General features: G+C 62.8%; 1 protein-coding gene and 1 non-coding gene across 2 annotated transcripts; one reads left to right on the top strand and one right to left on the bottom strand.

The window, feature by feature from the left end:
• The first annotated feature begins 204 nt into the window (after positions 1 to 204).
• On the top strand, positions 205 to 354 carry LOC125341911. The gene has a single exon (XR_007209105.1). It is a non-coding gene; the product is annotated as a U12 minor spliceosomal RNA (small nuclear RNA).
• Positions 355 to 2,592: 2,238 nt separating this feature from the next.
• On the bottom strand, positions 2,593 to 21,093 carry LOC125357436 (NADH-cytochrome b5 reductase 3). Its single transcript, XM_048354359.1, has 10 exons — positions 20,966 to 21,093; positions 15,280 to 15,411; positions 12,012 to 12,084; positions 11,681 to 11,787; positions 11,085 to 11,214; positions 10,612 to 10,695; positions 10,424 to 10,509; positions 9,813 to 9,912; positions 3,025 to 3,235; positions 2,593 to 2,741 (listed from the first exon to the last, which is right to left on the bottom strand). Exons 1-9 carry the CDS (start codon positions 20,984 to 20,986, stop codon positions 3,063 to 3,065), a joined length of 906 nt encoding a protein of 301 aa, XP_048210316.1. The 5' UTR covers positions 20,987 to 21,093; the 3' UTR covers positions 2,593 to 2,741; positions 3,025 to 3,062.
• Between the last annotated feature and the right edge of the window lie 424 nt (positions 21,094 to 21,517).

The following is a 21,517-nucleotide window of genomic DNA, read 5'->3' as shown; positions in this document are numbered from 1 at the left end:
GAGCTTATCTGCATACAGGAAAGGTCGGTGGACTACAGATCCTCTTGCTCCCGAACAAATGAAATGCAAAGCGCATGAAACGCTAACAGCAAATACAACGAAGCAGTCAGGATGACGGGACTTGCTCCGTGATCAACTTGACACTCACCATAAGCGTAATGAAAACGAGACTCATCACCCGGAGGGACACGGGGACGTCTCTTTATGCCTTAAACTTATGAGTAAGGAAAATAACGATTCGGGGTGACGCCCGGATCCTCACTGCTAATGTGAGACGAATTTTTGAGCGGGTAAAGGTTGCCCCCGAGGTGACCCGCCTACTTTGCGGGATGCCTGGGTGCTGCGATCTGCCCGTCCCCCACTTTGCTGAAGGAAAAAGGAAGATCTAGGAGCCTGCGGCTCAGTTCGCTCGGCTGACGGGCCAGGCGCTCCCGGCTTAGGCTTCGTAGGCCCGGGACGCCACGCCCCCTCCTGCGGGGCAGCCCAGTGATTCCATCCTGGTCGGGCCACCTCTGGAAATGGCACCGGCTGGCGCGGCTGCGGACACCTGCTTGTCCTCGTCCGGCCTGGCCCGCGGACCTCCGGGGGACCTCGGCTCGGTACCTGCATGCATGCTTATATTGTTAGCGTTTTAGGGGGGCATCCTGGGCCTTGGACTCAGGGCCTGAGCACTGTCCCTGGCTTCTTTTTGCTCAAGGCTAGCACTCTGCCACTTGAGCCGCAGCGCCACTTCTGGCTGTCTTCTATCTATGTGGTGCTGGGGAATCGAACCCAGGGCTTCCTGCATGCTAGGCGAGCACTCTACCACTAGGACACATTCCCACCCACCACCACCACCCCCTACCCCTTTTTTAAACCGGTTGTGGGGCTAGAACTCCAATCCCGGGTGCTGTCCCAGAGCCTCTCTGTGCTCCGGAGGAGCACTCACCACGAGCACAGCGCCACTTCTGTGTTTAGTTGCCGCAGGGGCTGTGCCCAGGCTGGCTCTGAAGGGCCATCCTCAGAAATCAGCAGGCCTCCCGGCGCGAGCGCAGCGCGCGGCTCTGAGAGGCTCACTTCGACCCCGTCCCCTGGCCCAGGGAGGCCCTGGCGCACGTGGGTGAGGCTCAGACGCTCAGGGGGTCTCCACACATGGGGCCACCTTGACCCTGCGCCCTGTGTGAGTCCCAGCCCCACCCACCGCTGCGAGGGGGACGGCAGTGGGGGCAGGTGGGGTGGGCCCTCAGAGCCCTTCCTGGGCACCGCCCTATCCCCTACCCTCCACCCATGGCCTGCTTTCTCTCCGCTCTTTCTGGAAGTTTTCCACAAGCTCATTCCTACCACAGGGCCCTTGCACTTGCTGTACCCAGCACCAAGAACACTTCCTGCCTTGAACTCAGGTACCACCTCAAGGGCTCTGCCCAGCCCAGGTTTACAAGCGGCCCCCCGCAGAGCAGCCGTCTTCAAGTCGCCATCTGTGGCGGGGTGCACGCCGGTGGCACCCGCCTGTCCTAGTGACTCAGGAGGCTGAGGATGGTGGCTGGGAGCTCATCTCCAGTCAACCACCAGAAAACCAGCAGTGCAGCTGGGGCTCAAAGTGGCGAAGGGACGGCGCCCGGGCCCTGAGTTCAAGCCCCGTGAAGAACCCCCCCCACCCCCTCCAAAAAGACTGTCAACTGTCTTGACTCTCCCAGTAGCACCTGAGAGCCAGAGGGGAGGGATGGCAGGGCCCCAGGACCAGGGAGCAGGGCCTCAGGGTGGGGGGTGGGGGGGACAGGGCTCCAGGTCCAGGGGGCAGGCCTCAGGGTGGGGGGTGGGGTGACAGGGCCCCAGGTCCAGGGGGCAGGCCTCAGGGTGAGGGGTGGGGGGACAGGGCTCCAGGTCCAGGGGGCAGGCCTCAGGGTGGGGGGGTGGAGGGACGGCAGGGCCCCAGGACCAGGGAGCAGGGCCTCAGGGTGGGGGGACAGGGCCCCAGGTCCAGGGGGCAGGCCTCAGGGTGGGGGGTGGGGTGACAGGGCCCCAGGTCCAGGGGGCAGGCCTCAGGGTGAGGGGTGGGGGGACAGGGCTCCAGGTCCAGGGGGCAGGCCTCAGGGTGGGGGGGGGTGGAGGGACGGCAGGGCCCCAGGACCAGGGAGCAGGGCCTCAGGGTGGGGGGTGGGGGGACAGGGCTCCAGGTCCAGGGGGCAGGCCTCAGGGTGGGGGGTGGGGTGACAGGGCCCCAGGTCCAGGGGGCAGGCCTCAAGGTGAGGGGTGGGGGGACAGGGCTCCAGGTCCAGGGGGCAGGCCTCAGGGTGGGGGGGGTGGAGGGACGGCAGGGCCCCAGGACCAGGGAGCAGGGCCTCAGGGTGGGGGGACAGGGCCCCAGGTCCGGGGGGCAGGCCTCAGGGTGGGGGGACAGGGCCCCAGCATCTGGACAGTGAGTGGGAAAGGGAGTCGCTTCAGGTTGTCACTCCAGGGACCCAGACAGGCCTGGGGGCACCTCTGCCCCACACCTCCGGGGCAGACACCCCTGACATACGGGGCAAACGCGGCCCTCCCACCCCCCACCCCCCAAGGCCCAGCACAGGCACAGCAGAGTAGACGTTAGCAAAGTTTTACTTTAACTCCTCCTGCTTGTCACCGAGGGGGAAGCGGCTGGGGGGGAGCTGCTGGGGTGGCCCGCTCGGCCCCCAGGGTGGGCACGCGGCTGGGGGGCTTCCGGGGTCGCCCACTCGGCCCCCGGGGTGGGCACGGCGCGGCGGCTCGGGCTCTGCCGCCAGGGCAGCCAGCCTGGGCCGCGCCAGGGCCCGAGGGCCCACGACGCGGGGCGGGGCCCGCAGCCTTCCAGTGGCCTAAGGGTTTGGGGTGCCGGGGTCCACAAGGGCCCAGGCCCTTGGCCAGCGCCTCCGCCCTGCAGCCGCCCATCCGGGGGGCCGAGGGCGGCGGGCGGGGTCCCCCTCTCCATTCCTTTCTCTCACGGGGCCGTGGCGGGAGGGTGGGCGGGTGGACAGGAGCCGTTCTGCAGACGGCCGGTGGTGGCCCCTGGCGCGCAGCCCTGCTCCCGGGGGGCCGGGGGGCCCGGGGCGGGGGGGGGGCGGCGGCCCTCAGAAGGCAAAGCAGCGCTCCTTGGCGTGGCCCACGCGCTCCAGGTTGGGCAGGCAGGCGAACTGGATCATGGGCGGGGGTCCGCACAGCAGAATCAGGGGCTCCTCGGCGGGGGGCGGGAGGTGGTTCCGGATCATCTCCTCGTTCACGAAGCCCTGGCTGTAGTCCCAGCCTGTGGGCAGACCAGGCACAGAGAGGGGGGTCACGGCCCGCACGGACCCCAGCACCCCAGATGCCTAGGCCGCCTGTCCCTTCCCTTCCCTCCCTCCTTCCCCAAGGCCCCCCAACAGCGGTGCTCCGGGGCTGCTCCTCCCAGAGCGGGCTGAGCAGCCCTGCGGCCTGCCGCTGACCACGGGGCCCCCCCTCCTTGCAGAACCCCCGGGGGCCGCAGCGGGAGGAGGTGGGTTGGTCAGCTTCAGCACGAGGACGGTGCCAGGGCCTCATGGGAGCCAGGCGGGCCTTCAGCCCGGCCTCGGGGCGGAGGTCGTTGACCCCACTTCACAGGTGTGGAAACTGAGGCCCGGACAGCAGAGCCCAGCGCCAGGCCGGTCAGGGGGCACGGCCTGCCCTCCCCAACCCAGGGCCTCCTCGTCAGACTCCTCCCCGCCGCACCAAACCAGGGCCTGCCACAAAGCCGTGGCTCAGTCAGTAAACGACGGGGAGAGCCGGCCTGGGAGCCCCGGCCTGGGCCGCTGGTGCCCTCTCGGGGTGCCCAAAGCTGGCTGGGAACTGGCACCCGACTCCTGGTCCTACCACGGGCACCCAGCCCCGGGCTCTGCTGGGTGGGTGGGTGGCCGCCCGGTACGTGCTCAAGCGGGGCTGGGGGGGTGCAGAGAGCCTGGGGGGCCTGGAGAAACCCCCAGGGTCAGCTCTGGTTTGTCCCTGTCCTCTAGAGCCCGGGAGAACTTCCCCAAGTCCTCGAGGCTGGCTGGCCCTCCCCGCATGCAGGGCCTTTTTGTCTCCCGTGTAGTCCCCTTTCACCCTCAAGCGCCAGCCGCCTGACCCGCAAGTGGCAAAGCCGGAGTGAGGGCTACGTGACAGCCTCGGGGTGTGCGTAGTCGTGAGACGCCCCTCCTCCCCTCGCACACTTAAAGAACCACACGGGACACGCGTGTGTGTGTGGGGGGGGGGAATCTGGGAATTCCGTCCTTTTACTCAGGGGAGGGGTTTATAGGACAGTAATGGTGGCAGGAAGAGGCGGGACTAACTGGATACTAGTGATAGGCTGATGAGCTGTCCATCACAGTGATGTCACAGAACTTCCCCCAGAGATGGAGATCACAGCCCACAGGACCACCCCCTGGGCTTGGCCCAGGCCCTACAGTGCCCGAGGCAGAAGGTGGGCTGGTGGGGGGGGGGGGGCGGGAAAGAGTGGCTAACAGCCACACAGCCCCAGGGCGGGAGAAGGGGCAGCCTCTCAGGACCGCCCCTTAAAGATACAGCCAGAGCTCAACAGTAGCCCACTGTGACACTTCAGCAATTTGACCTGGAAGTTACAGTAATTCCAAAGTCCAACAGAGAGTATGAACAATCACAATCTTCATCTCTGAAGACGACAACTCCTCCAAAACACCAGAATCCAGATCTGACTGAAGTCACAGTTCAACCTTTTGATGTGGAAATTACCCTAACTCCAGAATCCAGCATAGAGTTAACAATCTTCATCTCTGAAGAAGACAACTCCTCCAAAACACCCTAAGGTAACCCTTTAACACCCAGATAAGATTCAGTCTCAGCATCCAGACCTGATTGAAGTCACAGTTCCACCTTTTGATGTGGAAATTACCCTAACTCCAGAATCCAATATGGAGGTTGGACTTTCTCCAAGCATACAGGAGACCTTAAGTGACCTTTCAACACCACCCAATGATTTCAGATCCCAAGCCCCATTATCCATCTCCAACTCCCACCTGGACTCCAGTGACACACAAGGTCACCTTTGAAGCAGTGGGCCTGCTGCTTTCCTCAACTTCACAACCCACCTCTGTGGCTGAATATTCTCCATCCCCTAAAAAGACGCCTCCTCATGTGACATTTCCCCTTCAAGTTCAGCATGGAAACCAAACTCCACAACCTACTACAAAGAGTAAAATGTGTTCTACTATGCAGATCCCAACTGAGTCTCTGAAGGAGAGCCCAAGTCAGGCTCCTCAGGAGACCTCTGCACAACCCCTGCCAGAGATTCCAACACAGCCCCTGAAAGAGACCCCAACTCAGACTCGGCCTGAGACTCCACCATATCCTCTGCTGGAGACCCCAACTCGGTATCTGCATGAGACTTCAACTCAGCCTCTGCAGGAGACCCCAAATCAGTATTGGCTGGAGACTCCAACTCGGCATCTGCAGAAGACACCAACTCGGCATCTGCACGAGATCCCAACCCAGACTATTCACAAGACTCCTACTCAACATCTGCAGGGGACTCCAACTCAGCATCTGCAGCAGATCCCAAAACTCAACATCTATAGGAGACTCCAACTCAACATCTGCAAAAGACCCTACCTCAGCATCTGCAGGAGACCCCAACTCAGCATCTGCATAAGACCCCAACTCAACATCTGCAGGAGACCCCAACTCAGCATCTGCAGGAGACCCCAACTCAGCCTCTACAAGAGACCCCAACTCAGCATCTGCAGAAGATTCCAACTCATCCTGTTTTTTTGTTTTTTGGTTTTTTTTTTTTGCCAGTCCTGGGCCTTGGACTCAGGGCCTGAGCACTGTCCCTGGCTTCTTCCCGCTCAAGGCTAGCACTCCGCCACTTGAGCCACAGCGCCGCTTCTGGCCGTTTTCTGTATATGTGGTGCTGGGGAATCGAACCCAGGGCCTCATGTATCCGAGGCAGGCACTCTTGCCACTAGGCTATATCCCCAGCCCCCCAACTCATCCTGTTTTGATATCAACGATCTTTGTAGCAGCTCAGCCCTTTGTAGTAGCAACAATCTCAACTTTTGTATTGAAATGGATATCATGCTGTATTCATTTTTACCCTTGAAGTTGTGAATTGATTTCTAACCCTATATAAACCCTGGCCCTCCTGAAATGAAGTGTGCATTGGTCCACTCGCCTCTGCATCCCCCGTGTCCTGATTATGGTTACAGTTACCCAGGTCCAACACATACCTATTTTTCTAACATATGGTAATATATTTTTTATTACTTTTTTTTTTTGGCCACTCCTGGGCCTTCAACTCAGGGCCTGAGCACTGTCCCTGGCTTCTTTTTGCAAGGCTAGCACTCTGCCACTTGAGCCACAGCGCCACTTCTGGCCGTTTTCTATATATGTGGTGCTGGGGAATCGAACCCAGGGCTTCATGTATACAATGCAAGCACTCTTGCCACTAGGCCATATTCCCAGCCATTTTTTTAAAATTTTTTATTTTTGCCAGTCCTGGGCCATGAACTCAGGGCCTGAGCACTGTCCCTGGCTGCTTTTTGCTCAAGGCTAGCACTCTGCCACTTGAGCCACTGGGCCACTTCTGGCTTTTTCTGTTTATGTGTTACTGAGGAATCAAACCCAGGGCTTCATTCATGCAAGACAAGCACTCTACTGCTAAGCCATATTCCCAACCTGGAATTCATATTTTAGGATGATTGAGGTAGATAATCTTTTTCACTCTAAAAGAATGTGCAGTTGTCATAATACCATTCTTATTAAATGGTTCCTTCACTGATCTAAAATACCATATAGAACTCTTCTAATTATCCAACTGTCTTTCCTGCACCAGTACCTATTTGCTATTAATAACTTATTCCTAGTAGTTTCATAATGCTTCTTTTAGCAATTTATTAAATTATGTAGAGGTAAGGTAATCAATCTTCTGCTCTTAGATCTTCTTTTCTATATATTTTATAGTCCTCTTTTCATACTCTTCCAAAAGATCCTGTTGGAGTTTTCTTTTTAAGGTCATTAATTTGAAAAAAAAATATTTATATTGAAATTGTAGATTGAGATTTCTGCTAAATGTTTTTTGTGGTAATGGAGTTTGAATTTAGAGCCTCATATTTGCTAGGCATCCACCTACTACTTAATCCATGCCCCAGTTTTTCCCTTAGGTTATTCAGCTAGACCGTCTTGGGGCCACAGTCCTTTTATTTCTCCTCACAAAATAGGTTTTTGTTTTTCTTCGTTTGTTTTTGTCAGCCATGTGGCTTGAACTCAGCACCTGGGTGCCATCTCGGAGCTTTCTCCATCAAGGGGAGCACTCTACCACTTTGAGCCGCAGGTCTACTGGTAGTTAATTGCGGAGAAGTGGCTTGGAACCACAATATCATAATGGCACCGAGCGGAGCCCAACACCTGCACCCCACCCCACACCTGAGGGGCTGAGGGGTCGCGGGGCCTGAGGGGCCAGCTGGCCTGGGGACTCAAGCCAGCTGTGCCAGCAATCAGGCCCTCTTGGCCTCATACGCCCGGCGAACTGGGGCCTGTGCAGGGCTGTCCCTGTTCACCTGGGCTGCGGGGACACTGAACGGGAGGCCTGGGCCAGGCAGGACGCTCGGCTGCCGGCTCTGACTCGGCCGTGAGGGCCTGTCCTTGGCTTAACCCCGCTCCCGCGTGAGTCTCGGAGCTGCCTTACACCCTTCTGGAACGAGCCCCCGACGGGCAGATCATTTTATCTATTGCTGGTCGTGGGGCTTGAACTCAGGGCCTGGGCGCTGTCCCTGAGCTCTTGTGCTCAAGGCCAGCGCTCCGGCTTTTACGAGGTTCACCTGGGGGTGGGCGCCTCACAGACCTTCCTGCCTGGGCTGGCTTGGAACTGTGAGCCTCAGGTCTCAGCCTCCTGAGGAGCCAGGCTGACGTGTGGGCTGCCGGCGCCCTGACTCAGGTCACCTTTCTATAACGGGGCCCACAGACGTGGGGGGGCTGCGAGGGAGGGAGGGAGCAAGCGAGCGAGCGGGCAGGTGTGTTCCGGGCAGTGTACTTTCTCCCTGCGTGTACCCGGTGTGGCTCTGGGGACCGGGCAGCCTCATCTGCCACACGCAGGGGCCGCCCTCCCTGCGCGGTCCCCATCCTTCTGCCGCAGCGGGGGACACACCGGGTGGGGGGGCAGCAAGGGGCCCCCCCTGGCCCGTGTGGGGAGTGCTGGCCTGGGACTGCCCTTCTGCCGGCCGCCACCAGGGGTCGCCCCAACCTCCCCCACTGGGGCCTTCAGCCTACCGGAGCTGGGAACCACAGTGGGGGGGGAGAGGCACCCCGCCTTCTGTCCCCCATTTCCTAGCCGCAGTACAAGGAAGATTTCCTTTTCTTTGCCACCAGGCCCAGGGACCCATGTCCAGTTTGGCCCCAGGCCTGGGGATACCAAGGCCCTGGATTGAGCTGCGCTCAGCTCGGCGTGGAGGGGCCAGCTGAGGGCTAAGCCACCCCCAAAACCAGGAGGCCCCGCCGGCAGATGCGGGGTGCGCTCATGGTGCAGTCTGGTAACCTGGGGGACGCCAGCAGGAGCAGAAGGCAGAGCAAGGGCAGGGCAGCGGCGCGCTTAAGGCGTGCTGGCTCCCGTTAGCCATCGGGAGGATCACAGCCGGACGTGAGCGGGACAATAGGAAAGGGGCGCGAGACCCCATCTCAGTCACACACGGCCCGGAGCCCCCGTCACGCCAGCGGTGTGAGGAAGAGGACCACACCCCAGGCACGGGTGGGAGACCCCGTCTCAAAAAAACTAAGGCGGGGCTGGGGATATGGCCTAGTGGCAAGAGTGCTTGCCTTGTATACATGAAGCCCTGGGTTCAATTCCCCAGCACCACATATACAGAAAACGGCCAGAAGTGGCGCTGTGGCTCAAGTGGCAGAGTGCTAGCCTTGAGCAAAAAGAAGCCAGGGACAGTGCTCAGGCCCTGAGTCCAAGGCCCAGGACTGGCCAAAAAATAAAATAAAATAAAATAAACTAAGGCAAAAAGGGGCTGGAGGCATGGTTCAAGTGGTATAGTACCTGCCCAGCGAACACGAGGCCCTGAGTTCAAGTCCCAGTACTGCCAAAACAAGCTCTTATTTCCACAGTCCCCGCCATTTCCTGTAACTCCCCAACCCAGAGCCACCCACGGGGATACCAGCACAGCCGCTTTTCTTACAGCAAAGAGGAATGAAGGTACCCCCCCACCCCCGTGCCAATATTAGGACTTGAACTCAGGGTCTGTGGAGTGTCCCTTTTTTTTTTGCAGGGAGTGAGCACTGTCCCTGGCTTCTTCTTTCTGCTCAAGGCTAGCACTCTACCACTTGAGCCACAGCACCACTTCTGACTTTTTCGAACCCAGAGCTTCATGTATTGCTAAGCAAGCACTCTACCACTAGGCCACGTTCCCAGCCTGGGGGGGAGGGGAAGTGTCCATCCCTTTGTCACTCGAGGCTAATGTTCTCTCTCTTGAGCCCTGGCTCCACTGCTGGCTTTTTGCTCATTAAGTGGGGACGGAGTCCGGCAGCGTTTCCCGCCGACCCAGGCCCAGCCTGTGAACCGTGAGCCTCAGCCGCAGCCTCCTGGGTGGCCAGGTCTGCGGAGTGAGCTCCGCGTGCCTCGTGCGCGCACTGTTGGAGGCGGTCTGGTGTGGTGTGGTGTGGTGTGGTGTAGTGTGGTGTGGTGTAGTGTGGTGTGGGCTTGGGGCCTCCTGCCTCCTGGGCGAGGCCACTCACTGGACTGGCAGAGCGAGGGGGCTCTGGTGTCCACCACGCCCTGTCCCGGGGCCGGGGAGAGGGGAGGCCAGAGCAGTGCCCTGCAGGCTCCATCCTTGCCCCACCAGCCTGGCGCTCCCCGCACTCACCTTCGGGGGCTTTGTCCACCGTGTACCAGAGCTTGAAGCGAGCCGAGTGCTCGTTCCTCAGTTCCTCCAGTTCCGGCCGCAGGAGGATGTCCTTCTCGGTCTGCAGGGGACAGGCCACGCCGTCAGCAGCCAGGCACAAGCCCCGTGGGGGTCCCCAGACCGCGGGGGGGGGGGGCGCTGGCCAGCCCTGCAACCCCCGCCTGGAGAGCACACCAGAGCCCGGCGTCCCCCAGGCTCCCGAGACCCGGGGCCTGTGAGCCCCCACTCCAGCCGGCTTCTGCCCTCTCCCCCAGCCGCTCCTTCCTCCTGGTGGGGGCCCAGCACCGCACGGATGGGCAGCAGATGGACCCTCGGCCCGGGCCCCATTGGGCAATGGGGGGAGAGGGGGCAGGTGTCCCCAGTGAGGCTTTGCTATCGAGCTCCCACGTTCAGTTGCACACTCCTGAAGCTGAGAAAGCCCTTGTGCCGGCCTGGGGCGCGGCCCCGGGGGCGGGGGGGGGGCTGGCCCCGTGTCAGGCCACCCAGCAGGCTGGCCGCGGGCTCTGGGCTTGGATTCTGGGCACCCCCCCCGTCCTGGTCCGGCCCCTCCACGGGAGGGACTGTCCACTGACCTGGTTGGCAAAGAGCAGGTAGCACACGGTGTGGTCGTCCGGGTCCTTCATGATGGCCCGGATCACCTGCAGCATGGGCGTGATGCCTGCAAGGGGCCCGGCACTGAGTGAGCGTCCGCAGCCCCCCCCCCCCCCCCCCGCGACACGCGGCCCGCAGCCCGCCCGGCCCCCGGGGCTCCGCGGCCTACCTGTGCCCCCCGCGATCATGCCCACGGACTTCACCGTCCTGATGACGGGGTTGGACTTCTTGTCTGGGCGGATGGCAAACTTCCCTGAAGGATGAGGCAGGGTGAGGCAGCGCCCAGACACACGGGGCGGGGGCCTGGGGTCCGGGAAGGTGGGGCCCCGGGACCCCACTCAAAAGCCACAAGGAGCCCCTGTGGAGAGGGGCAGGGGGGGCGGGGGCTCCTCTCAGGCCTTCTGCCTGTTTTCAGGTGCTGAGCCGCCGGTGATGGCTCTGTGGGGTGCGCGTGGGGCTCCCCAGGGTGGCCGGTCCCAGCCCTGGTGCAGGGGAGCCCCGGAGGCGGAAGGGGAGACGGAGGCTTGAGAGGGCACAGCTCGCAAAGCCCGTCAGCCACCAGAGCGGGCTCAGGGGACACCCGAGGTGCCGGCTTTCCATCGTGGGGCCCAGCGGGTGCCGGCGACTCCCGCCCAGGGTCACCTTTGCCCTGGTAGACCAGCAGCCCGTTGGGGCCCCGGAACTCGATGGTGTCCCCGAGCTGCATGTTCTCTAGGTACTGTGACATCTTCCCTCCGGCCGGGAACTTGGGGTGCGTGTCCTTGAAGTAAACCTGCAAGGCAGACACAAGTTCCAGCCGCATCCCCAGCCTGGGGTGTGCGCTTGTGTGGCGGTGGTAACCGCCCCCCAACTTCCAGCCCCCAGGGGGTGCCGCTGAGGGAGAGGAGGGGGGCTCTGACCCCACCCGCCTGCCGAAGTGGGAGAAGAGGGGGAGGGGCTGGCCTGGAGCAGAGAGGCCTGGCCTCTGGGGTAGGGAGATTCCCGGCCACAGCACCGGGGGGGAGGGGGGGGTGACACCAGGTTTCCCACCCTCTACCTGGCCCCCAGTGCCCTCTCTGGTGGCTTCACCACCGCCTCTTGGCTTCTGGACAAGGTCCCAGGGCACACCTGGGCTGCGGGGCGCTCCCTCCTCCTCCTGCCCGCCCCTCCGGCGGCCCTCTGGGCCTTCACGCAGGAGGGCCGGTTCCTCCCGCCCCCTCCGCCCCCCGCCCCCCGCAGCCCTGCCCTGGGGACCTCACCTTGACCACCAGGTCCACGAAGCCCTTGTCATCGTCACTGGAGACGGGCGTGTAGGGCCGAATGACCAGGTTCCCGTCGATTCGAGTAGAGAGATAGATGTGCTGGCCTGCGGGGCCCAGCGAGGTCACAGTGGGGCTGCTCCCTCACGACCTCCCGCCTGAGGTGGGGCGCTTACCACCCGGGCCCCCCGCGGGGGGCCGGCGGCCTTGCCCTCCTAGCTGGCACCCGCCGCTCGCTCGAGGCCCCCACCCTCCCCTGCGCTCCCTGACGCACTGCCTCCCTGGCCCCGTGGGAGGTGGGCTGGGGGGGGAGCGGGGGGACAGGACTCACCGATGGGGAGGCCCAGGATGTGCTGTGGGGAGGGCAGTGCAAAGCGGAAGCGCCGGGTGTCGTGGCTGATGACCTGCAGGAGGCCCGGAGCTGCTGAGGGGGCCCGGGAGTGGGGGCCCGGGGGTGGGGGCCCGCCCGCCCCGCCCCACCCCGGCCTGCACAGGTGGTCTCAGCACACAGGTGCGGTGACCCCGTCCACAGTCCCAGAACAGGGTGGCCAGAGCACCCACACACCCAGTCCCAGAGGGAGGAGAGTCCAGACGGCCTGGGGGGGAGGGGGAGGGCGTCCAGATGGGCCCTCAGCTGCGCTCGGGGCCTGCGTGGTGACAGAGCCGAGACACGGCCACGTGTGACTAAAGCTCTGGAAGCCTCTGCCCTTGGAATTCCTTGGCGAGCGGGCTGCGTAGGGCCGGGCAGAGAGATGGCAGCCTGCTCCATCTGGCCCGAGGCCAGCGCCCCCAGCCCGGCCTCCACCCTGCACGGGACGGCACGGGGACACGGCCGCCAGGTGGACCACGGACCCGTGCAGACGGGCTTCCGTCTACACGTGTCACAGCTCTGATCAGAGCCAGGACCGGCGCCAGCCCTGACTGCTGGCACCAGGCTGGCCAGGAGACAGGCAGGTGGCACACAGAAGCCAAACCCACGGAGGCAGAGAGCGGCGCCGGCTGGAGAGGACCAGCCGCCCCAGCCTCAGTGACTGGAAGGTCGAGGCCATGACCCGGGGCGGCCTCCAGCCCAGCCCAGGCCTCTGGCTGCCTCCCCGGAACCTTTGCACTCGGGGGAGGTGAAGCGTGGAGTCCCCAGGAGCAGAGTCGAGGACTATTGATGGGCGCTGAGGCTCAAGGACACAGTCGCCACCAGACACTTCTGGAGGAACAGAAAGGAGGGACAGTGCTGCAAACCGCGGGGACCTGGCAGGGCGGCCCGGGGAGCCCAGCAGAAACCACGAAGCAGGTCCAGCGGCTGGCCGGCCACGCCGACAGCAGGCCACGGTGGGGGTCGCGGGCGACTGCAGGCCTCTGTCATGCTCAAAAGCGGACACCGTGTGACTCGACTGTCACCCAAACAAGGTGAAAAAGTACCCGTATTACACAGCGGCAGAAAAGATGACCTGCTGTCAGGACAGGGTGTGTGTGTGTGTGCATGCGCGCACGCCCATGTGCACACCTGCCACCTGTGCGGTGCAGAAGTAGATGTGACTTGGCAGGGCCTCCTCAGGCGCTGGCGTGCAGCAGTGGTGCAGCGGGGGAGGGTGGGGCCATTCACTCCACACAAGTGCATCTTCTTTTGCCAAGCCTGGGGCTTGAACTCAGGGCCTGGGCACTGTCCCTGGCTTCATTTTGCTCAAGGCTAGCACTCACCACTTGAGCCACAGCGCCACTTCCAACTTTTTCTATATACATGGTGCTAAGGAATCGAACCCAGGGCTGCATGCCTGCTAGGCAAGCACTCCGCCACTAGGCCACATTCCCAGCCCTCACAAGTGAATTTTTATAGTGAGCACCACAATCATGTTAGTTCTGAAATTAAACACCAGTAACAAGGGCTGGGAATGTGGCCTAGAGGTAGAGTACTTACCTCGCATACACAAAGCCTGGGTGCGATTCCTCAGCACCACATATGTAGAAAATGGCCAGAAGTGGCACTGTGGCTCAAGTGGTAGAGTGCTAGCCTTGAGCAAAAAGAAGCCAGGGACAGTGTTCGGGCCCTGAGTTCAAGCCCCAGGACTGGCAAAAAAACAAAACATTGAAAACAATTAAAAAGCAGGGCAGGGGCTGGGGATATAGCCTAGTGGCAAGAGTGCCTGCCTCGGATACACGAGGCCCTAGGTTCGATTCCCCAGCACCACATATACAGAAAACGGCCAGAAGTGGCGCTGTGGCTCAAGTGGCAGAGTGCTAGCCTTGAGCAGGAAGAAGCCAGGGACAATGCTCAGGCCCTGAGTCCAAGGCCCAGGACTGGCCAAAAAAAAAAAAAAAAAGCAGGGCAGGGGAAGGAGAAAAGATGAGGGGAGAGATGGAGGTACACTGTTTGAATGGATGGATGGATACAACAAAATGAAACCCCTTTACACAGTTAATTGAGGCCAATAAAAATGTAGATAAAAAAAAAACAAAACGGCTGCCAGGCACTGCGGCTCCTAGAGATCTGTAATCCTGAGATCTGAGGATTGAGGTTTGAAGTCAACCTGGGCAGAAAAGTCTGTGAGAATCTTATCTCCAGTGAACCACTGCCCATCTACTCAGGAGGCTGAGATCTGAGGATCACAGTTCAAAGTCAGACAAGGATGGTAAGCCCATGAGACTCATTTCTAACTACCAACAAGCCAGAAATGGAGCTGTGGCTCAACGCACTGGAGCACTAGCCCTGAGAAAAAAGCTCAGGCCAGCCCTCGGGTCCCAGGACCAGGGAGCACGTGTGTACACACACGTGTGCACGCATGCACACACACACACACACACACACACAACTGAAAGTGGAGCTGTGGGTCAGGTGGCAACAGAGCCCTAGCCTTAAAGGAGAACATGAGACTCAGTTCAAGCCCCAGGTCCTGCGCAGAAAAACAAGCAAGCCAGGCCTAAATGCGCTCTGCCGCAGGATGAGGTGTGAGGGAGGGCAGGGGTGCTCTCCCCGGGAGGGGGACTCGCTCTATCTGGAGCTCCTCCCCATGTCTAGGAGCCCCTGGGACTCCCACGGGCCCTGCCAGGGAGGCCTGGGCACCACACGATGGGGTCGGACGCTGGGCACGGTGCAGCTCGGTGGAGGGCTGGCCGGCTGAGCGCGCGGGTGGCTTTCTCTGCTGTGACTCAGTTTTTCCCGACACACCCCGTGTAGCAGCCCGGGTGGCCAGAAATAGAGCCTCGGGGGAGGCAGGCTGGGAGGGGAGTAAGGAGGGCAGCAGCCGGGCCTGGGCAGTAGCAGTGGGGGGGGGGGGGGGGAGGAGGTGGTCTGAGACGCCATCACAGCGCGGGGCTAGAAGAGCGCCCCCTGGGGGCACGGAGGCCACAGAGGCCCGCACAGGCCCCGGCCCCACAGGCGCTGGGATCCTGCACTGGGAAGGGACGGGGTACTCAGACTTATTCAGCCGCCTTCCCCACTGACGGGGGTGAGGACCCCATAGTCCCGAGGGGCCCTTCTCATCTGGGCTTCCAGTGGGAGGGCCAGCGTGTGGGAGACCAGAGCTGGAGTCCTGTCATTGCCGCGCGGGGTGGGGGGTGGCCCTGGGGCGCTGGGCCCCCGGGCACGGGCGGTGCCAGCCCCTCACCTCCTTGTCGACGAGCCGCAGTGGGTACTTGATGTCGGGGCTCTCCAGGGTGATGGCCGGCGAGGAGCGCTGGAAGAGCTTCATGAGCAAGCTGTAGAGGAACCAGACGGGCGAGAGCACCACGGTCCCCAACTGAAACGACAGGTGGGCGGGCCTGCCAGGTGAGCGCGAGCCAGGGCGTGGAGGGAGGCGTCCACACACGCGCATGCACGCGCACACACGCACGCGCACACACACACACACGGCCTTCCTCTGAAGACGCCAGCTCCCCAGTGCGCCCCGCTCCGCTCCGCTCCCCTCCCCTCTATCTGGAGAAGCCACCGAGAGGAGCGGAGGCCACGACCCCACACCTGTCACGGCACCCGCCACGGGCCCTCTGCGGTGGACACCGGGAGAAGTTCTTGGGAAAGCTCCATTTCTCTCAGATCAAGGGCTTTTGACAAAGCTCCGCATCTGAGCTGCTGGGGCGCCCGGAGTGAACCGACCTTGAGCCCTGCGAAGCGGCTCCCTCCTTCTCTTCCTCCCTGTGGTCAGTTTCCCGGGTTCTAGCTTTATTCGGGTAAACAAACAGGCAACACCTCCAACCCGGGACCCTCTGAGCAGCACATTGCGCCCACAGACACGGTGGCGGGGCTTTCTCGGAGGGGCTAAGTGCCCGCCAGGGGCAGCGGGCACCCGGGAGTGGGCGCTGCCTGCTGTCCTTGACCTCGGCTGTCAGGCGTGGCACCCGGGAGGGGGAGTTCACCTCTGCTATCTCAAGCTGACCAATTTGTAGTGATTTATGGCTGCCCCAGGCCATTAGCCTCAGGGCAAAGGGCAGCAAGACTGAAGGTCACCTGCGGTCCAGAGATGCTGAGCCTGGCCAAAGCAGTTGTAAAGGTGTGGGTGACACCTGCCGTGTGAACAAGTCCTGACCCCACTGTTCATTCAAGTGTGCTGCTGGGTGTCTCTCCCTTGGGAGGTAGGCGCTGAGGCATTCGGGGCAATGGGAAGCGCACCCACACAGCCAAGTGCACATGTAAGGGGAGCACTGACGCACGCAGCAACGAGGCGACGGATTCTCCAGGCACCCCAACCCCCACGGTTCAGGGCTGCGGAGCGGAGAAGGGGCCCAGGTCAGGGAGGAGTCAGCAACCTGAGAGGTGCGGGGCGGACAGAGCTGCTCCCCAGGGGAGCTCCGAGCCCTCCAGACCCGGCCCTGCCCCCAAACCGGCCCAGCCAGTGGGCAGCAGTCACTGGGCCTTTGTTGGGTTCATAACAAAAGATCTTCTAGCAGGCTAGGCTGGGTGTGACCCAGGCCCCACCTCACAGGGCCACTGGTATGTGGCCCAAGGGCCTGGAGAGGCTGCGGACTGGCCACGCCCCCGCCAACGCCCCATCGGAACCAGCACTGGGTTGTGCTAGGTACCCCGGGCTCATCGCGGGGCTGCAGGGTCAGAGCTGGGACTCGGGGCCCAGCCCCTCAGGCTGGGGAGGGAGGAGGCAAGGCCTGGGGCTGGCACCCGTCCACCAGGTCAGTCCACTGCAGCCCCAGTCTGCAGAGCAGTGGGCCTCACTGAGTTACAGAAGGGAAACTGAGGCGGAGGGAAGTCACCCTGAAGCCTCAGAGTGGGAACAGGGCCTGACCCCAGTCCCATCCAGTCCTGTTCTTCCTGCACCAGCTGCAGACACACCCCAGTCAATAACATGACACCCTACCTCCTGCAGCGAGGCCTGAGCCCTGCCTCTACCTCCTATCCCCCCAAACCAACACACACACACACACACACACACACACACACACACACACACGCCCTCACAGCCCTAGCTCTGCAGCTCTAGCCCAGAGTTCTCAAGCTCCTTCCTGCAGGCCAAGCCTGCCTGGCATTAGGCCTCTGCACAGATACACACACACACACACACACACACACGTGCGCATACACACACACCCCACTCCCAGCCAGCACACTCCTACTCCACTGTCAAAGCCCAGCTCCAGCCAACTGGCGCTAACCAGGCGCTTGGACTGGCTGCGGCCTGGCCCCTCTGTGACCCCCTTGGGAGTTTCTCCCTGGGGAAGGCAGCTTGGGGACCGGCGTGAGGGGAGGCACATCTGCAGGAAATCACTCCTGGGAGCCTGGAAGTGGACTTAAGCGAGCCTGAGAGCCGGTGGGAGCGGCTCCCTCTCCCAGCAGGGCTGGGCACCGTGGGGCGGCTCCAAGCACCGCCCCCCCCACCTGCAGGGCTTCACAGCCCGACCCAAGTGGGGAAGCAGGTACAGCCTACAGCCCCACTGGACAAATAAGGCTCCGGGAGGCCTAGGGCTTCAGCCCGCACTTTTCTGTCAAGTCACTTGCCCCACAGCGACGAATGCCAGCCTGTGCTAAGTGCCAGACAGAAAGACCCGCAGGTGTCAGAGGCTCACAGCCCGCCCGGGGCCGGCGCCCCTCACTCCCAGGCCACACTGCCCGCCCAGTGCCCGGTTCAGCAAGGGAAGCACCCAGCAGGTGTCTGGGGAATGAATAAGTAGAGATAGCAGCCCCTACCCCATGTCCCTCTGGCGCTTACTTTGTCTGGAAGTTTCCAGAACCAGAGCTCCAGGGTGAGGGCGGATCTCGGCCCATCCTGTTTGTCTGACACACCCTAGACCCTGGGTTGGTCTCCGAGGTGGCCCGGGCCCGGGCTCTGGGGCTGTGGAGACACAGGCACGAGGCCTCACCTAACCCTCAGGCTGCAATCCAGAGGTGCTACTATTGTTCCATCTCAGATGGGGAAACTGAGGCTCTGATGACGGGTGTGAGACTAGCCACTGCAAGGGAGGGGGATGGGCCTTTTCTGTATAAGAATTCCTATCTGGCAAGGTAGCTGTGGCCAGACTGCTGCGGTGTCACCCAGTCCACAAACCCCAGTGGGCACTTCATGTGCTTGACAAGGCCCCCCCACCAAACAGCAAAGCAGCCACGGGAGGGGGGAGTGACAGCGGGAGGGGGGACAGCAGGAAGGTGGAGGGCCAAGGAAGAAGGACAGCTGAAGCCAGAGCAGACAAATGAAGGCGGGGGTGGGGGGGTGGAACAGGCTCTGGCCTGGGCCCTGGCCCCGGCCCCACCCCCACCCGCCGGTTCTAGGCAGGTAAACAGGAGGCAGGTGCTGGGGCCCAGGCCAGGCTCAGCTCCTCCTCAGCTGGGTGATCACCCCAGCCACGGGGGAAGGAACCAGATGCTCCCAGCCCAGAGCTGTCCCTGCAGGCCCTGCTCTACCCTGCTTTCCTTGTTCGGCAAATATGGGGCTGAAGGAAACCGGGTGCCAGGATCTCCAGACATTCCAGGGAGTCCCCCGCTGACTCACGGACCAGGGCCACGGAGCCTGCTCCCCACCCACAGGGCATCCTGCCCGGCCTTGGCTTTCCCCTGTGAGACCCTGGTATCTGCTTTGCCCAGGCCTCCCAAGGTGCCAGCTCCCTGTCCTAGGACCTGGAAAGCCCAAGCAATGACTTGCTTACCTTCCCACTGCCTGTGGTCCCGCCAAGATCTGAGAGCCACCTCCCTGCCGTCCGGGTCCCAAGTGGGGGAAGTGGGAGGGGATGAAGGAAGTCCTGCAGTGAGCCGGCCTCCACGCTGGGCTAGGAACTAGGGGGAAGGGAACCCAGGACCAGAAGCAGGTGGATGGCTGAGCAGCCCCTCCTCAGGGCCCCGGGGAGACACAGCTACTTCCCTGAGGCCCGGGGAGTCAGGGCCACCAACTAGGCATGAAGCTGCCAGGGGCCAGGGAATGCCTGGACACTCCACCTGTGTGTGGGTGTGTCAGGGCCTGGCACTCTTGGCTGTGCTGGGAGATAGGGGAGCCACAGTGCAGGATGACAGGCCAAGCCCCCAGTGTTCTCCCCACACGGCTGGCAGAGTCAAGCACCAAGGCCCAGGGGCCTCCCCGCAGGCCTGCTGTGGGGCCCAGATAAGATACCTGGTGCAGAAGCCTAGGGGCACCCACAGAGCACACACAGCCTCCCACACAGAGCCTCCGGACCCGCGGGGAGCAGGGAGCCTCCAGACCCACGGAGGCCACGGGGCCTCTGGACCCACGGGGAACATGGAGCCTCCAGATCCAGCTGGGCTTGAGCGAGCTGTGGACTTGGGGCCCAGCGGGGCCACAGGCCGCGGCAATCCCGGGCCCACACTGGGCAGAGGAAGCCGGGGTTGGTGGTCTCCTGACCCTGGACATGGGACTAGTCAACATGAGCAGTGCAGACAAGTGCGGGGCTGCAGTGACACTCCAGCCAACCCCAGCCAGAAGGTGAGTCACCCCAAAACACATGGCTGGGAGGGGCCTCAGACTGACAGCATTTAAATTAGGAAACCGTTGACAGGGCTGTCTCTGGGGAAGGTAGTGAAGATGTTACTCTGGGGTCAGGTAATGCCACAGGTGTGCCCAGGGCAAAGTTGCCCCTGGGACTGCATGACCCCCAGGGGGAGGGGGCGCTCCTTTGGGCTGGCCACAATCTCATGAAACCTCAGGTCTAGCTGTGCAAGGAGGAGTCCCATAGGGAGGGAGGAGTGGCAGTGCAAGACTAATCCTTCCCAGGCTGCCTTCCCAGCCCTGAAGCAGAATACCCAGGAGCCGGGGTGTTGTCACCCCTACCCACTGCTTTTGAGAAATCGGGGTGGGGTGGGGGGCCCTGCGCTCACTTGGAGAGTCAGGTCCGAGCCTCCTCAGTGCTGCTGGCTAGGGACCAAGACTGAAGAGGCCTTGGGAATCCCAGCCTCCTGGGGCTTTGGTTAAGTTACAGGATAGCCAGAGTCCCTCCTTGCAGGGGCAGTGACAGCAAGCTTACAGGATGTCCAGCTACCAGCATTCTCCAGTGACAAGATGTGGCCAATCCCAGGGTTCAGGGACATCACCCCACATCACACACCTTTCCATTTCCATGTCCTCACCATTTACACATTCATTGTGTGTGTGTGCTAGTATAGGGGCTTGAACTCAAGATTGATGCTCTACCACTTGAGCCACACCTCCACTTCCAGCTTTTTGATGGTTCATTGGAGATGGGAGTCTCTGGGAACTTTCTTGCCCAGGCTGGCTTTGAACCACGATCCTCGGATCTCTGCCTCCTAACTAAGCTAGGATTACGGGCGTGAGTCAGCCAAGGCCGGCTACCCACTCACGGTCTCCGATGCTCACATTCACACCGGCAGGCACGCTTCCACACACGTCTCCACACCATGCACACGGCACATGCCAGCTCACGCACGTTTGCGTGCACGCGGGTTTGTGCTCGCACTGGCACGTGCTTGGCCACGCGCACTTCCTCACTCTCCCATTGCGCTTGAACGCCCGGGGCACACCTGTGGCTCCCACACAGCCGAACTCGCCACTCGCCCCTAGCTCTGGCCCGGCCGGCCCCCGCCTTGGGCCCCCGGGCTCCGGTGACTCAACACCCGCGGGGCGCCGCCCCGCGGCCGGGCAGGGCTGGGGCAGGGCTGGGGCGGGGCGCGCGCGGCGGGCCCGGGAGGAGACGCCCCGCCGACGCCGGCACCGGGCGCGGCGGGCGAGGAGGGGAGGGGTCCCGGGCCGGGGCGCACGCAGCCCCGCGCGGCCGCGGGAACGCGCAGGACCCGCCCCCTCGCGGCCACCCGGCCGCAGGCGCCGCGCGAGCCGGAGCCCGGCGTCCCCGGGCCCCTGCGCAGCCCGCCGCCGCGCCGCTCCCACCTACCGTGCTCAGCTGGGCCCCCATGGTGGCGGTGGCGGTGGTGGCGGTGGTGGTGACGGAGGCGACGGTGGTGGCGCAGCACGAGTTCGCTCCTCCACCAGAGTCCGTCAGCCGCCGCCCCACCGCCGGCCTGGCCACGCCCCGGACACGCCCCTCGCGTCGCCTCGGGGGCGGGACTCGGCCGCGAGGAGCCAGTCGCGTGCGGGGGCGGGGGCGGGCCCACGCGGCGCCCCGCCCACTTCCGCTCGCCAAAGCCGGGGGGCGGGGCGAGAGCGGCGGAGCCGCTTGTGCCGCGGCGGGGCGCGCCGGACGGCCCGGCCCACCAAGCTGGTGTCCGGCTGCGGCGTGGCCTCGGGCGGGGCGCGGGCCTGCTGTGGGCAGCGCGTGTGCTCCCTGCAGAGGAGCAAGATGGCGCCCCTCTAGATAAGCCCAGAAATAAAGCGCAGCCGGCCCGGCCTTTGAACCGCAGGGCCTGGCTGACCTCTGACCGCGCCGCCGCCCCCGGGCTTGTGGCCCGCAGGGCTGGGCCTCGGTGGGTGCCGCCGCCGCCCCGCC

The sequence above is a fragment of the Perognathus longimembris genome, chromosome 1, assembly GCF_023159225.1.
Source record: "Perognathus longimembris pacificus isolate PPM17 chromosome 1, ASM2315922v1, whole genome shotgun sequence".
Lineage (NCBI taxonomy): Eukaryota > Metazoa > Chordata > Mammalia > Rodentia > Heteromyidae > Perognathus > Perognathus longimembris.
The sequence above is the reverse complement of the archived record's forward strand: the minus strand, read 5'-3'. Positions and strand labels throughout refer to the sequence as shown.